This window comes from Salmo salar, chromosome ssa12 (assembly GCF_905237065.1).
Source record: "Salmo salar chromosome ssa12, Ssal_v3.1, whole genome shotgun sequence".
NCBI classification, from domain to species: Eukaryota; Metazoa; Chordata; class Actinopteri; order Salmoniformes; family Salmonidae; genus Salmo; species Salmo salar.
In genome coordinates, this window is record NC_059453.1 from 6,450,937 (window position 1) to 6,468,152 (window position 17,216).

General features: G+C 47.3%; 2 protein-coding genes across 8 annotated transcripts in view; both read left to right on the top strand.

The window, feature by feature from the left end:
* The window catches only part of LOC123725388 (BRCA1-associated ATM activator 1-like), a 48,190-nt gene extending 39,682 nt beyond the window's left edge, over positions 1-8,508 (top strand). The window contains exons 3-6 of one of the 2 annotated variants that reach the window (XR_006757842.1): positions 455-723; positions 7,011-7,174; positions 7,477-7,587; positions 8,230-8,508. Coding sequence is in view for 1 of the 2 variants with exons in the window: in XM_045690584.1 (XP_045546540.1) it covers positions 455-723; positions 7,011-7,174; positions 7,477-7,489 (446 nt within the window). In the remaining variant the exon portion in view is untranslated. Of the gene's footprint in view, positions 1-454; positions 724-7,010; positions 7,175-7,476 lie in introns of both variants that reach the window. The other variant, XM_045690584.1, reaches the window with a different exon arrangement.
* Positions 8,509-8,717: 209 nt separating this feature from the next.
* Positions 8,718-17,161, top strand: LOC106593039 (BRCA1-associated ATM activator 1). 6 transcript variants are annotated; one of them, XR_006757841.1, is made up of 6 exons: positions 8,718-9,122; positions 9,437-9,617; positions 9,695-9,769; positions 9,902-9,986; positions 10,933-11,602; positions 15,726-16,061. XR_006757841.1 is itself a non-coding variant. In XM_045690581.1 (6 exons), the coding sequence occupies exons 4-6, from the start codon at positions 9,926-9,928 to the stop codon at positions 16,443-16,445; spliced, it is 669 nt and encodes a 222-aa protein (XP_045546537.1). In that variant the 5' UTR covers positions 8,718-9,122; positions 9,437-9,617; positions 9,695-9,769; positions 9,902-9,925; the 3' UTR covers positions 16,446-17,161. The 6 variants fall into 6 exon arrangements, 4 of the variants coding, with proteins under 4 accessions (XP_045546537.1, XP_045546536.1, XP_045546539.1 ...); XM_045690581.1 differs by lacking the exon at positions 15,726-16,061 and adding an exon at positions 16,068-17,161 and having other exon boundaries at positions 11,373-11,602; XM_045690580.1 differs by lacking the exon at positions 15,726-16,061 and adding an exon at positions 16,068-17,161 and having other exon boundaries at positions 9,709-9,769; positions 11,373-11,602.
* Positions 17,162-17,216: the final 55 nt, after the last annotated feature.

Sequence of the window (17,216 nt, forward strand, 5' to 3'; positions counted from 1 at the left end):
GTACCCCTACACATCAACTCAGTACTGTTACCCCTGTGTTTACAGCCATGTTATTACCTAGTACCCCTACACATCAACTCAGTACTGGTACTCTGTGTTTACAGCCATGTTATTACCTAGTACCCCTACACATCAACTCAGTACTGTTACCCCTGTGTTTACAGCCATGTTATTACCTAGTACCCCTACACATCAACTCAGTACTGTTACCCCTGTGTTTACAGCCATGTTATTACCTAGTACCCCTACACATCAACTCAGTACTGTTACCCCTGTGTATACAGCCATGTTATCATTACTATTTGTGTATTTATTATTACGTGTTTTACTTCCCTATTGTCTTTCTCTTCTCATTGTTGGGAAGGGCCCGTAAGTAAGCATTTCACTGTTAGTCTTCACCTGTTGTTTACGAAGAATGTGACAAATGAAAATGTGTTTGATTGTATCTCTTCAGGCCTGACCAAACCCCTCCTCCAGCTACAGACTGACCCCAGCCTATTCGTCGCCTCGGCCGCAAATCACCTCGTGGCCCGCCTCCTAACCTTCCACCAGCCAGCTACAACCTCACCCACAACCCGCGGGAATGGCCTCACTGTTCCACCCAATAAAGAAGAGGTAGAATTGGACGTAACCATGGAGACAAGTCCAGGAAGCGGGTGTTCCATCACCATGGAGATCTTGAAGCACCTGGAGAGCTCTCTGGAGACGGACAGCCACACCCAGGTACAGTTGGTTGATTGAGAATATATATTTTTTACAGCAGTGCCCCTAGAGGAGATGGGAGGAAAGGGAAAGGAAAGGAGTGGTTGAAGACAGATAAATATCCACTTTTCACTATGTTCAGACCACATAACAGGGCAACAATGTTATTTTCTATTTTTAGTATATGTGATAACGTGCATCTATATGTACAGTGCGGTCATATTTGAATGCAGCAAATAATTCCATAGCCGCAGGCAGAACAGTTGAAACTGGAGCAGCAGCACGGCCAGGTGGACTGGGGACAACGAGTCATCATGCCAGGTAGTCCTGAGGCATGGTCCTAGGGCTCAGGTCCTGATAGATAGATAGATAGATAGATAGATAGATAGATAGAGAGAGAGAGAGAGAGAGAGAGAGAGAGAGAGAGAGAGAGAGAGAGAGAGAGAGAGAGAACGAGAACGTAAATTCACACAGGACACCGGATAAGACAGGAGAAATACTCCAGATATAACAGACTGACCCTAGCCCCCCCAACACATAAACTACTGCAGCATAAATACTGGAGGCTGAGACAGGAGGGGTCAGGAGACACTGTGGCCCCATCCGATGATACCCCCGGACAGGGCCAAACAGGCAGGATATAACCCCACCCACTTTGCCAAAGCACAGCCCCCACACCACTAGAGGGATATCTTCAACCACCAACTTACCATCCTGAGACAAGGCCGAGTATAGCCCACAAAGATCTCCGCCACAGCACAACCCAAGGGGGGGGGGGCGCCAACCCAGACAGGAAGGCCAGAGTAGGGATGGACTCTGTCTTTACCCAGAGTCTTAACATGGTTCATCATGGTAGGGATGGACTCTGTCTTTAACTAAAGATAACTTTTTTTTTAAATACTGTGAAACTATTTGTTGTTCCATGTAGAACATTCCAAGGAATAATAATAATAATAATAATAAATATAAGCCATAATAAACTCAATCAAACGTCTGTATATCAAAAAGAAGACAGGTTTTGTTTTGTAACCCTGAAAAATGTATTTTAACTTGTTGAGCCTCGTTTCAAATGATCACTTCTTAGAAGAACTGTTCCTGACGTGATGAGAATCACCAGGGGTGGAGAAGTACCACACTGTGTCATACTGTATATAAATCATTTAAATGTCCATATTATTAGTCAAACCCTTTTCTTGTTTTTATTTACGGATAGCCAGGGGGCACGCGCCAACACTCAGACATAATTTACGGATGAAGCGTGTATGTTTAGTGAGTCCACCAGATCAGAGGCAGTAGGGATGACCAGGGATGTTCTCTGTTTAGTGAGTCCACCAGATCAGAGGCAGTAGGGATGACCAGGGATGTTCTCTGTTTAGTGAGTCCACCAGATCAGAGGCAGTAGGGATGACCAGGGATGTTCTCTGTTTAGTGAGTCCTCCAGATCAGAGGCAGTAGGGATGACCAGGGATGTTCTCTGTTTAGTGGGTCCTCCAGATCAGAGGCAGTAGGGATGACCAGGGATGTTCTCTGTTTAGTGGGTCCTCCAGATCAGAAGCAGTAGGGATGACCAGGGATGTTCTCTGTTTAGTGAGTCCACCAGATCAGAGGCAGTAGGGATGACCAGGGATGTTCTCTGTTTAGTGGGTCCACCAGATCAGAGGCAGTAGGGATGACCAGGGATGTTCTCTGTTTAGTGAGTCCGCCAGATCAGAGGCAGTAGGGATGACCAGGGATGTTCTCTGTTTAGTGAGTCCACCAGATCAGAGGCAGTAGGGATGACCAGGGATGTTCTCTGTTTAGTGGGTCCGCCAGATCAGAGGCAGTAGGGATGACCAGGGATGTTCTCTGTTTAGTGAGTCCTCCAGATCAGAAGCAGTAGGGATGACCAGGGATGTTCTCTGTTAAGTGAGTACACCAGATCAGAGGCAGTAGGGATGACCAGGGATGTTCTCTGTTTAGTGAGTCCACCAGATCAGAGGCAGTAGGGATGACCAGGGATGTTCTCTGTTTAGTGGGTCCGCCAGATCAGAGGCAGTAGGGATGACCAGGGATGTTCTCTGTTTAGTGAGTCCGCCAGATCAGAGGCAGTAGGGATGACCAGGGATGTTCTCTGTTTAGTGAGTCCTCCAGATCAGAGGCAGTAGGGATGACCAGGGATGTTCTCTGTTTAGTGGGTCCGCCAGATCAGAGGTAGTAGGGATGACCAGGGATGTTCTCTGTTTAGTGAGTCCTCCAGATCAGAGGCAGAAGGGATGACCAGGGATGTTCTCTGTTAAGTGAGTACACCAGATCAGAGGCAGTAGGGATGACCAGGGATGTTCTCTGTTTAGTGAGTCCACCAGATCAGAGGCAGTAGGGATGACCAGGGATGTTCTCTGTTTAGTGGGTCCGCCAGATCAGAGGCAGTAGGGATGACCAGGGATGTTCTCTGTTTAGTGAGTCCGCCAGATCAGAGGCAGTAGGGATGACCAGGGATGTTCTCTGTTTAGTGAGTCCACCAGATCAGAGGCAGTAGGGATGACCAGGGATGTTCTCTGTTTAGTGGGTCCACCAGATCAGAGGCAGTAGGGATGACCAGGGATGTTCTCTGTTTAGTGAGTCCGCCAGATCAGAGGCAGTAGGGATGACCAGGGATGTTCTCTGTTTAGTGAGTCCACCAGATCAGAGGCAGTAGGGATGACCAGGGATGTTCTCTGTTTAGTGAGTCCTCCAGATCAGAGGCAGTAGGGATGACCAGGGATGTTCTCTGTTTAGTGGGTCCGCCAGATCAGAGGCAGTAGGGATGACATGGGATGTTCTCTGTTTAGTGAGTCCTCCAGATCAGAAGCAGTAGGGATGACCAGGGATGTTCTCTGTTAAGTGAGTACACCAGATCAGAGGCAGTAGGGATGACCAGGGATGTTCTCTGTTTAGTGAGTCCACCAGATCAGAGGCAGTAGGGATGACCAGGGATGTTCTCTGTTTAGTGGGTCCTCCAGATCAGAGGCAGTAGGGATGACCAGGGATGTTCTCTGTTTAGTGGGTCCACCAGATCAGAGGCAGTAGGGATGACCAGGGATGTTCTCTGTTTAGTGGGTCCTCCAGATCAGAGGCAGTAGGGATGACCAGGGATGTTCTCTGTTTAGTGGGTCCACCAGATCAGAGGCAGTAGGGATGACCAGGGATGTCCTCTGTTTAGTGAGTCCACCAGATCAGAGGCAGTAGGGATGACCAGGGATGTTCTCTGTTTAGTGAGTCCTCCAGATCAGAGGCAGTAGGGATGACCAGGGATGTCCTCTGTTTAGTGAGTCCACCAGATCAGAGGCAGTAGGGATGACCAGGGATGTTCTCTGTTTAGTGAGTCCACCAGATCAGAGGCAGTAGGGATGACCAGGGATGTTCTCTGTTTAGTGAGTCCACCAGATCAGAGGCAGTAGGGATGACCAGGGATGTTCTCTGTTTAGTGGGTCCACCAGATCAGAGGCAGTAGGGATGACCAGGGATGTTCTCTGTTTAGTGAGTCCACCAGATCAGAGGCAGTAGGGATGACCAGGGATGTTCTCTGTTTAGTGGGTCCACCAGATCAGAGGCAGTAGGGATGACCAGGGATGTTCTCTGTTTAGTGGGTCCACCAGATCAGAGGCAGTAGGGATGACCAGGGATGTTCTCTGTTTAGTGAGTCCGCCAGATCAGAGGCAGTAGGGATGACCAGGGATGTTCTCTGTTTAGTGGGTCCACCAGATCAGAGGCAGTAGGGATGACCAGGGATGTTCTCTGTTTAGTGAGTCCGCCAGATCAGAGGCAGTAGGGATGACCAGGGATGTTCTCTGTTTAGTGGGTCCACCAGATCAGAGGCAGTAGGGATGACCAGGGATGTTCTCTGTTTAGTGGGTCCACCAGATCAGAGGCAGTAGGGATGACCAGGGATGTCCTCTGTTTAGTGAGTCCACCAGATCAGAGGCAGTAGGGATGACCAGGGATGTTCTCTGTTTAGTGAGTCCACCAGATCAGAGGCAGTAGGGATGACCAGGGATGTTCTCTGTTTAGTGAGTCCACCAGATCAGAGGCAGTAGGGATGACCAGGGATGTTCTCTGTTTAGTGAGTCCACCAGATCAGAGGCAGTAGGGATGACCAGGGATGTTCTCTGTTTAGTGGGTCCACCAGATCAGAGGCAGTAGGGATGACCAGGGATGTTCTCTGTTTAGTGGGTCCTCCAGATCAGAGGCAGTAGGGATGACCAGGGATGTTCTCTGTTTAGTGGGTCCACCAGATCAGAGGCAGTAGGGATGACCAGGGATGTTCTCTGTTTAGTGGGTCCTCCAGATCAGAGGCAGTAGGGATGACCAGGGATGTTCTCTGTTTAGTGGGTCCACCAGATCAGAGGCAGTAGGGATGACCAGGGATGTCCTCTGTTTAGTGAGTCCACCAGATCAGAGGCAGTAGGGATGACCAGGGATGTTCTCTGTTTAGTGAGTCCTCCAGATCAGAGGCAGTAGGGATGACCAGGGATGTCCTCTGTTTAGTGAGTCCACCAGATCAGAGGCAGTAGGGATGACCAGGGATGTTCTCTGTTTAGTGAGTCCACCAGATCAGAGGCAGTAGGGATGACCAGGGATGTTCTCTGTTTAGTGAGTCCACCAGATCAGAGGCAGTAGGGATGACCAGGGATGTCCTCTGTTTAGTGAGTCCACCAGATCAGAGGCAGTAGGGATGACCAGGGATGTTCTCTGTTTAGTGGGTCCACCAGATCAGAGGCAGTAGGGATGACCAGGGATGTTCTCTGTTTAGTGAGTCCACCAGATCAGAGGCAGTAGGGATGACCAGGGATGTTCTCTGTTTAGTGGGTCCACCAGATCAGAGGCAGTAGGGATGACCAGGGATGTTCTCTGTTTAGTGGGTCCACCAGATCAGAGGCAGTAGGGATGACCAGGGATGTTCTCTGTTTAGTGAGTCCGCCAGATCAGAGGCAGTAGGGATGACCAGGGATGTTCTCTGTTTAGTGGGTCCACCAGATCAGAGGCAGTAGGGATGACCAGGGATGTTCTCTGTTTAGTGAGTCCGCCAGATCAGAGGCAGTAGGGATGACCAGGGATGTTCTCTGTTTAGTGGGTCCACCAGATCAGAGGCAGTAGGGATGACCAGGGATGTTCTCTGTTTAGTGGGTCCACCAGATCAGAGGCAGTAGGGATGACCAGGGATGTCCTCTGTTTAGTGAGTCCACCAGATCAGAGGCAGTAGGGATGACCAGGGATGTTCTCTGTTTAGTGAGTCCACCAGATCAGAGGCAGTAGGGATGACCAGGGATGTTCTCTGTTTAGTGAGTCCACCAGATCAGAGGCAGTAGGGATGACCAGGGATGTTCTCTGTTTAGTGAGTCCACCAGATCAGAGGCAGTAGGGATGACCAGGGATGTTCTCTGTTTAGTGGGTCCACCAGATCAGAGGCAGTAGGGATGACCAGGGATGTTCTCTGTTTAGTGAGTCCTCCAGATCAGAGGCAGTAGGGATGTTAGGATTTTAGGATTTGTTATCTGTAATAGTTATGATAAATGAGATGTTGTTGATCACTGTTGGCATATAGATAAATGTGGACATATTGCTATAAAAATAGTATTTTTGTTGTTTTTGAGTACTCTGTTACAGCGCCACCTGTAGGCCAATCTGTGACATTATTTTTTACCATGTTACTCATGACCTCCTAGTTATTTACATTTTGTACCCCTTTTTCTCCCCAATTTCATGGTATCCAATTGGTAGTTAGTCTTGTCCCATCCCTGCAACTCCCGTATGGACTCGGGAGAGGCGAAGGTCGAGAGCCGTGCGTCCTCTGAAACACGACCCAACCTAGCCACACTGCTACTTGACACACTGCTCTCTTAACCCGGAAGCCAGCCGCACCCATATGTCAGAGGAAACACCGTACACCTGGCTCCCGGCCGGCACAAGGAGTCGCTAGAGCGCGATGGGACAAGGACGTCCTGGCCGGTCAAATCCTCCCCTAACCCGGACGACAACTGGGCCAATTGTGCGCCGCCTCATGGGTCTCCCGGTCGCGGCCGGCTGCGACACAGCCTGGGATCGAACCCGGATCTGTAGTGATGCCTCTAGCACTGCGGATGCATTGCCTTAAACCGCTGTGCTGCTCGCGAGGACCTAAGGCCTCTAGTTTCTGTGTGCCAAGTGAACAATCTATGCTTGAGTTACTTGTCCATGTCAACAAAATATATAGATTTATGAGAATAACAACAGGTTTCACGCTGCGAACCCTTAATAAGGATATTTTATAAAGGTGTTTCTAATGGTCTTCTATTGTTATGATGTGTCACCAGGTGCCCCAGGGGCTGAGGCTGCTGGCCCTGACTCTCCCCAAGCTGGAAGCTCCTCTCCGGGGCAGGGTGATCAGGCGAGTCCTGAGGCCTCTGGAGGGGTTGGTCCTAGAAGGCCGCAGAGCAGTCACACAGCCTCTAATGGACGTCCTACTGGCTACATACAGGTGTGTTTGGTAATTTTACGGAATTATGGCGGTGGTTGATTCTGAACATCGCTTATGTTTCCAAGGTAACCAGGTTGCTACGTCAACGTGCTGTTTATTTAGTACTAAAAATTAGGGGAAAAAATCACTGAAACGGGGAGGGACTACATGGACTTGTGCAATAAGATTAGTCTCCCTCTCTCTGTCCTCACTCAGTCCTACACACACACACACACACACACACACACACACACACACACACCTTGTAATATGAACATTTAACGTAAGATTGTTCAATAAGATTGTCAAGTTTGGTTTTGCAGGTCCGGTCCGTGAGACTCCAGACTCGTCTCTCTGATGGCGTCCATGTTGAACACCCAGAATCCCTCTGACGCTGCGCTGTGTGCCGCCGCCACCCTCCATCCGGAGACCTGGTAACAGACACACACTATTCCGTGGCCAGCGTAGCTGACTGACTAACTGGGTATTGTTTCAGTCCTCCAGGCCTCAGACAGAAGGTCGTAGCTGACTGACTAACTGGGTATTGTTTCAGTCCTCCAGGCCTCAGACAGAAGGGCGTAGCTGACTGACTAACTGGGTATTGTTTCAGTCCTCCAGGCCTCAGACAGAAGGGCGTAGCTGACTGACTAACTGGGTATTGTTTCAGGCCTCAGACAGAAGGGCGTAGCTGACTGACTAACTGGGTATTGTTTCAGTCCTCCAGGCCTCAGACAGAAGGGCGTAGCTGACTGACTAACTGGGTATTGTTTCAGTCCTCCAGGCCTCAGACAGAAGGGCGTAGCTGACTGACTAACTGGGTATTGTTTCAGGCCTCAGACAGAAGGGCGTAGCTGACTGACTAACTGGGTATTGTTTCAGGCCTCAGACAGAAGGGCGTAGCTGACTGACTAACTGGGTATTGTTTCAGGCCTCAGACAGAAGGGCGTAGCTGACTGACTAACTGGGTATTGTTTCAGGCCTCAGACAGAAGGGGCGTAGCTGACTGACTAACTGGGTATTGTTTCAGGCCTCAGACAGAAGGGCGTAGCTGACTGACTAACTGGGTATTGTTTCAGGCCTCAGACAGAAGGGCGTAGCTGTTCTACTGGGACCTCTACAGATGGTTACTGGAGTAACTCTGCTGGACTGGCACAATGAACAGAGTTCGACTGTGTGATAATAGGTTGCTTCTTGCGTAAATATTTTCTGTCTGGATTTTAATGTCCATCAGTGTGTCTGATCAACAGACTGACCACAGACACACTGATGGACAGACTGACCACAGACACACTGATGGACAGACTGACCACAGACACACTGATGGACAGACTGACCACAGACACACTGATAGACAGACTGACCACAGACACACTGATGGACAGACTGACCACAGACACACTGATGGACAGACTGACCACAGACACACTGATGGACAGACTGACCACAGACACACTGATGGACAGACTGACCACAGACACACTGATGGACAGACTGACCACAGACACACTGATGGACAGACTGACCACAGACACACTGATGAAGACAACAGACACACTGATGGACAGACTGACCACAGACACACTGATGGACAGACTGACCACAGACATACTGATAGACAGACTGACCACAGACACACTGATTAAGACAACAGACACACTGATAGACAGACTGACCACAGACACACTGATGGACAGACTGACCACAGACACACTGATGAAGACAACAGACACACTGATGGACAGACTGACCACAGACATACTGATCAACAGACCGACTACAGACAGACTGATGAAGACCACAGACAGACTGATAAGGACCACAGACAGACTGACACTGACCAGGACAGACAGACGGAGGGTCGTAGCTCTCTCTCTCTCTCTCTCTCCTGCGGGATCATCTCAATCACAAACCCTCCTGTATCTCTCTGCTCTGCGTCTCTGTGTCCAGTGCTCCCTACACAACAGACATGGTAAGAGACTATCCTCCTCCACCGCTCTGTGTGTTTGTCATTGTGTACAAAACCTTTTTTCTGGCCCTTTGAGCCGGATAGCATATTCCATAGCAGTAGAGGGATTTACAATTGTTACTACCTGAATTTGGGGGCGGCTGGACAAACCCCCCTCTTTTTCATATGGTCCTTCAATCTCTCTCTCTCTCTCTCTCTCTCTCTCTCTCTCTCTCTCTCTCTCTCTCTCTCTGTCACTCTGTCGTTCTCTCTGTCACTCACTCTTTCTCTCACTCTTTTTGTCACTCTGTCTTTCTCTCTGTCTCTGTCTCTCTCAGGAGTCATCTGCCGCTGTCATCCTTGCTGTGGTGTCACTCCTGAGGATCTGTAACGGCCACTCCCCCTCACCCGAGAGCAAGGCTGCTATTGGCTGTAGCAAAGCATCCACCAACCTGATTGGCTGCAGCAAGGTCCAGAGGTGTGGCCTAGACTCCCTGGCTAGCCTTAGCACCTGCCCTGGTGAGAATCCAGACTCTGGGAGCGTGTTCAGGAATACAATCATGTTTAAAAGTGTAAATAATACATTTTTAAAAAAGCGTTGTTGTTTTAGGAGCTGTGGAACGGGTGGTGGAGGTGTTCCATGTTCTAGTGCAGAACCTACAGAACCCACCGTGAGACGCACCTTACAAACAGCCAACCACAACATCTAACTCAGTTTGGTTTCTCTTCCGCTGGCTAGTTTCCTAGTTGATTAATGACCACTGTGTGTGTGCTCCTTCTTTCGTACTGTCTCCTGTGTTCAGGTGCTCCAGAAGAACTACCAGGCCATGTTGAGGTGGCTTCGTGTGTCTGCAGAGTCTTCCTCACTGGCTGATCTGGTCAATGAAGGTACAGAGAGAACCAATCAAACATCAATATATCTGGTCAATGAATGTACAGGGAGTCAATATATCTGGTCACTGAAGGTACAGGGAGTCAATATATCTGGTCACTGAAGGTACAGGGAGTCAATATATCTGGTCACTGAAGGTACAGGGAGTCAATATATCTGGTCACTGAAGGTACAGGGAGTCAATATATCTGGTCACTGAAGGTACAGGGAGTCAATATATCTGGTCACTGAAGGTACAGGGAGTCAACATCAATATATCTGGTCACTGAAGGTACAGGGAGTCAACATCAATATATCTGGTCACTGAAGGTACAGGGAGTCAATATATCTGGTCACTGAAGGTACAGGGAGTCAATATATCTGGTCACTGAAGGTACAGGGAGTCAACATCAATATATCTGGTCACTGAAGGTACAGGGAGTCAACATCAATATATCTGGTCACTGAAGGTACAGGGAGTCAATATATCTGGTCACTGAAGGTACAGGGAGTCAATATATCTGGTCACTGAAGGTACAGGGAGTCAACATCAATATATCTGGTCACTGAAGGTACAGGGAGTCAACATCAATATATCTGGTCACTGAAGGTACAGGGAGTCAACATCAATATATCTGGTCACTGAAGGTGCAGGGAGTCAACATCAATATATCTGGTCACTGAAGGTGCAGGGAGTCAACATCAATATATCTGGTCACTGAAGGTACAGGGAGTCAACATCAATATATCTGGTCACTGAAGATACAGGGAGTCAACATCAATATATCTGGTCACTGAAGGTACAGGGAGTCAACATCAATATATCTGGTCACTGAAGGTACAGGGAGTCAACATCAATATATCTGGTCACTGAAGGTGCAGGGAGTCAACATCAATATATCTGGTCAGATGTTGCTTAACAGATATTTATACTGATGTTTTTTCCTGTGTGTGTTGTAACAGACCTCCTTCCCGTGCTAAAGAAGCGTGTGTGTGTGTGTGTGTGTGTGTTGTAACAGACCTCCTTCCCGTGCTAAAGAAGTGTGTGTGTGTGTGTGTGTGTGTGTTGTAACAGACCTCCTTCCCGTGCTAAAGAAGCGTGTGTGTGTGTGTTGTAACAGACCTCTTTCCTGTGCTAAAGAAGCGTGTGTGTGTGTGTGTTGTAACAGACCTCCTTCCTGTGCTAAAGAAGTGTGTGTGTGTTGTAACAGACCTCCTTCCCGTGCTAAAGAAGCGTGTGTGTGTGTGTATGTTGTAACAGACATCCTTCCCGTGCTAAAGAAGCGTGTGTGTGTTGTAACAGACCTCCTTCCCGTGCTAAAGAAGCGTGTGTGTGTGTGTGTGTGTGTTGTAACAGACCTCCTTCCCGTGCTAAAGAAGCGTGTGTGTGTGTGTTGTAACAGACCTCCTTCCCGTGCTAAAGAAGCGTGTGTGTGATGTGCGTTGGGAGGTTCTAGACTCCACTCTAGAGTTCCTCGGCCAGCTGTGTGAGGCGTTAAGCTGCACGGTCACTCCTATCCTGCTGGAGGCGCTGTGTGATCAGGAGAGCTATGTGAGGGCTAGTGCCATCTCTGCCCTGGCCAGGACTCTACCACTCAGTGACCAGCAGGGGGAGCCAGGGAACCAGACACAGGTGAGACTCTGACCTACACATTTCATTTACTGTATAACGGATGCCCCGCTTCACATTTCTCAATATACATACATACATACATACATACATACATACATACATACATACATACATACATACATACATACATACATACATACATACATATATTCTTTTTTTTTTATTAAGATTTGTTTAATTCGTATAAATCTAATCTTTTAAACAATACATTTTGACGAATCAAATGATTCGATTCACCATTGTAGTAGTTGGAATTCGGTTCAATCGCAGTGAATCGAATCAAAAATAATAATTAGTGAATCGCAAACAGTAAAAGGACAAAATAGCAGCTGTCGTCTTTGTGTTGATACTCTAGTGGACAGAGAGTTGATGGGACACGTGGATGATACTAGTCAGTCTGGAGTCAACACTTCCATGGTCAGATATACTGTGTACTGTCAGATATACTGTGTACTGAGCCTTCAGAGAGGACTGTCCAATCCATGGTCAGATATACTGTGTACTGTCAGATATACCGTGTACTGTCAGATATACTGTGTACTGAGCCTTCAGAGAGGACTGTCCAATCCATGGTCAGATATACTGTGTACTGTCAGATATACTGTGTACTGAGCCTTCAGAGAGGACTGTCCAATCCATGGTCAGATATACTGTATACTGAGACTTCAGAGATATACTGTGTACTGTCAGGTATACTGTGTACTGTCAGATATACTGTGTACTGAGCCTTCAGAGAGGACTGTCCAATCCATGGTCAGATATACTGTGTACTGTCAGATATACTGTGTACTGTCAGATATACTGTGTACTGAGCCTTCAGAGAGGACTGTCCAATCCATGGTCAGATATACTGTGTACTGAGCCTTCAGAGATATACTGTGTACTGTCAGATATACTGTGTACTGTCAGATATTGCCTAGTTAAATAAAGGTTAAATAAAAAATGAAATGCCTTTTGTTATGGCAAGCCTAAATAAGTTCAGGAGTCAAAATATGTTTAATAAGTTGCATGTGATGGGAGAAAACTGAGGATGGATCAACATCATTGTAGTTACGCCACAATAGTAACCTTAATGACAGAGTGAAAAGAAGGAAGTCTGTACATAATATATATATATATATATATATATTCCAAAACATGCATCCTGTTTGCAACAAGGCAAAAAATGTGGCAAAGCAAGTCCCTTTTTGTTCTGAATACAAAGTGTTACGTTTGGGGCAAATCCAGTTCAACACATTACTGAGTACCACCCTCCATATTTTCAAGCATAGTGGTGGCTGCAACATGTTATGGGTATGCTTGCAGTCGTTAAGGACTGGGGAGTTTTTCAGGATAAAAAATAAACAGAATGGAGCTAAGCACAGGCAAAATCCTAGAGGAAAAGCTGGTTCAGTCTGCTTTCCACCAGACACTGGGAGATGAATTCACCTTTCAGCAGGACAATAACCTAAAACACAAGGCCAAATCTGCACTGGAGTTGTTTACCAAGAAGACAGTGAATGCTCCCGAGTGGCTTAGATAGATTTGACTTAAATCTGCTTCAAAATCTATTTCAAGACCTGAAAATGGTTGTCTAGCAATGATCAACAAACAATTTGACAGAGCTTGAAGAATTTTGAAAAGAATAATGGGTAAATGTTGTACAATCCAGGTGTGCAAAGCTCTTAGAGAGACTCACCCAGAAAGACTCAAAGCTGTAATCACTGCAAAAGGTGATTCGAACATGTATTGACTCAGGGGTGTGAATACTTATGTAAATGACATATTTCTGTATTTCATTTTCAAAGAATTTGCAAAGAAATCTAGAAAACATGTTTTCACTTTGTCATTATGGGGTAAATAACGTCCACTTGACAAAAAGTGTCGTCCTCTACGTGTCGCAGTGGGATTTGATAAGCTATTAGCGGCCGTTGCTATATCAACGGTGTGACGACCTAACGCTTCGAATTTCAAAATGACAAAGCTGATTTCCTCAACAATTTCACTGCTTCAAATAGTTTGGTTTAGCTAATAAGATGAAAACATTACTTCAAACGACTTTTGTTACCGTTTCAACATCATGAAATCCATGTCTTAAACGTTGCTATGTTTTCTGAAATAGCAAAGTGTGTAATCTGCTTGATATGTTGTTACTTACCTCACAGATCACAAAGTCCGCTCATTTCCTCTCCATTCATATACAAGTCTGTTTGATTCATTCACTGGCTTGTCTGGCTGTCATGCATTTATTTAGAGGTTTCCCTGGTCTGTCTACTCTGAGATAATAATTATAACAATAATATTTCAGTTAGTTCTCTATGATGGTTGTTGTATATGTCACATAGCTCATTAGCATTACCCTTGTGGTGTAATATATATATATATATATATATATATATGTACATACTGTAGGTCCTAGGATACAACCATGAATAATGTTGAACTAACAAAATACCATCAAGGGATACCTTACAGTTTACAACAATCAACACCTCATGAAACAGCTGTTTTTCCCCCCCCAGACCTCAAAAGTGGTCTTCTGATGTGGTTAAAGCATTTTTCTGGACTTATAACATACATTATTTTGGTACTTTTATACAAAAGTACCTGGAAAAATCAAACCGAGAAAACATAATTTGAGGAGAAAATCGATTGGATTTTATAGACCCCCTATACTGCCTTGTTCAGAGGCAGAACGACAGATTTTTACCTTGTCGGCACGGGGATTCGATCTAGCAACCTTTCGGTTACTAGTCCAACGCTCTAAGCACTAAGCTACCTGCTGCCCCCGTGAGCTTGCTTCACCTGTCAAAACATATTGTATGGGAGTGGATATGTGGTAAATATAGAATACACTAGAAGCTGAAGAAGTTCATTAACAATAGCTCTTCTGCTATATATTTTAGCACATCAATTATGAACAATCATAGATCTATGCCTCTGAAAAATGCACTGTGACTAAAACTGGGCTGGGACATGCTTCCAATGGTTCTGTCCAACACCTGGTACCAGTGTAGTAGTTTAGGAGGGGGAGGGGGGAGTACGCCTCCAATGGTTCTGTCCAACACCTGGTACCAGTGTAGTAGTTTAGGAGGGGAGGGGGGGTACGCCTCCAATGGTTCTGTCCAACACCTGGTACCAGTGTAGTAGTTTAGGAGGGGGAGGGGGGTACGCCTCCAATGGTTCTGTCCAACACCTGGTACCAGTGTAGTAGTTTAGGAGGGGGAGGGGGGGTACGCCTCCAATGGTTCTGTCCAACACCTGGTACCAGTGTAGTAGTTTAGGAGGGGGAAGGGGGTACGCCTCCAATGGTTCTGTCCAACACCTGGTACCAGTGTAGTAGTTTAGGAGGGGGAGGGGGGTACGCCTCCAATGGTTCTGTCCAACACCTGGTACCAGTGTAGTAGTTTAGGAGGGGGAGGGGGGTACGCCTCCAATGGTTCTGTCCAACACCTGGTACCAGTGTAGTAGTTTAGGAGGGGGAGGGGGGTACGCCTCCAATGGTTCTGTCCAACACCTGGTACCAGTGTAGTAGTTTAGGAGGGGGAGGGGGGGTACGCCTCCAATGGTTCTGTCCAACACCTGGTACCAGTGTAGTAGTTTAGGAGGGGGAGGGGGGGTACGCTGACTGGGATTCAAACCCTGGTCCCTGTGACTGTCATTTCAAAACTATTATACTGTGGCGATCCTCGCTATATGACTCACGTTACAAGTAGGTTCACCCTATTGGCACCATGCGTAGGGGGTTTGTCTTTCACACCAGAGACACAGGTTCTAAAAGGCCGAAATCTCTTGTGTTGAGGTATGTTGAGGTGAGGTGTGTTGAGGTATGTTGAGGTGAGGTGTGTTGAGGTATGTTGAGGTGAGGTGTGTTGAGGTATGTTGAGGTGAGGTGTGTTGAGGTGTGTTGTGTTGAGGTGAGGTATGTTGAGGTTGTGTTGTGTTGAGGTGTGTTGTGAGGTTGTTGTGTTGAGGTGTGGTGTGTTGTGTTTTGAGGTTGTTGTTATGGTGTTGAGGTTGTTGTTGAGGTTGTTGTGGTGAGGGTGTTTACTGTTGTAACAAATGGTCCATATTTTAGTGTTCATCATGATGATTGTATTTCTGTTATACAGTTAACTGTTGTTACTGTGTGTGTTCCCTCCAGGAGCAGACCCTGGGTCAGTTACTACACATCCTGTCTCAGGATTCAGAGGGCTTCCCCAGACGTTGTTGTTACTGTTATACAGTTAACTGTTGTTACTGTGTGTGTTCCCTCCAGGAGCAGACCCTGGGTCAGTTACTACACATCCTGTCTCAGGATTCAGAGGGCTTCCCCAGACGTTGTTGTTACTGTTATACAGTTAACTGTTGTTACTGTGTGTGTTCCCTCCAGGAGCAGACCCTGGGTCAGTTACTACACATCCTGTCTCAGGATTCAGAGGGCTTCCCCAGACGTTGTTGTTACTGTTATACAGTTAACTGTTGTTACTGTGTGTGTTCCCTCCAGGAGCAGACCCTGGGTCAGTTACTACACTTCCTGTCTCAGGATTCAGAGGGCTTCCCCAGACGTGCTGTGGTCCAGTTCTTCATCAACTGGCTAAAGACACACCCATCATCCTCTTCTTCCTCCTCCTCCTCGCTGCGTTCTGTCCTATCGCTGGGCAGCACTGATCTGGACTGGGAGGTCAAAGTTCACACCCTGGAACTGGTTGAGCTCCTGATGGAGGAAACACTTCCAGGTCACCAGGAGTCAGAGCTGGGGTCAGCTCCTCCCCCTTACGGTGGCTCTGGAGGGACAAACCTACTAACACACACTGACCTCACACACACCCTACGCTGTGACGCCAAGCCAGCCCTCACCCCTTCTAACACACACCACAACTGACACGCACACACCCCCAACACACACATCTGTAGTGTGTGGTCTGTATCGGTTGGCGGAGCGAGGTGTTGTAACAGACCTGTAGCTTTAAAAGCCTGTAGCCTGTTGCTACGACTACGAGACGTGGTGTGTGTGTCCCGGTCGCTAGGGAAAGCTGCTATGACAACTGACGACGCCACAGCTACCGTTGCCAAGGTGACTTTTGACCTGAGGGGTCAGGTTTGGGAGCGGGCGGTCACGAGGAAGTTACTGGAGAAGATAGGATCTGGTTGGGTTAAAGAGTCCAGGAAAGTGAATTGTGATAGGCTGAACAGGACCAGAGTTTCTGATAGGACAGACAGGGCTGGTTCTGAAGCCTGCGATAGGTTGACAGGGAAGAGTGTGTGTGAGGTGCTGTGGTCGTTGGGTCTAGAGGAGAGACAGAGTGTGTTATCACTGAGCAGTGACCATGTCCGGAACTCACCCCTCTCTCTACTGGAGGACATCCTGAACCCTACACACACCTCACTCACTGACGAGGTTATAGTAGACTGTTACTGACCCACACACATCACAAACACCACACACCTTGTTATGGAATAACAGCGTTTTATTTGTGATTGCTGTTTCTCCTCTGTACGATGACTAGTGAGTACTGTAGTTAGAGTTCCATTGGGACATAACTCTTCATCATCCACCTACCAGGAAAAGAAATAAAGATACTGTTTTGATATTTCAAACCACTGGTGTCAACGGTTTCCTGACTTGGTATGTCGAACAATGTTGAGAGTGAGG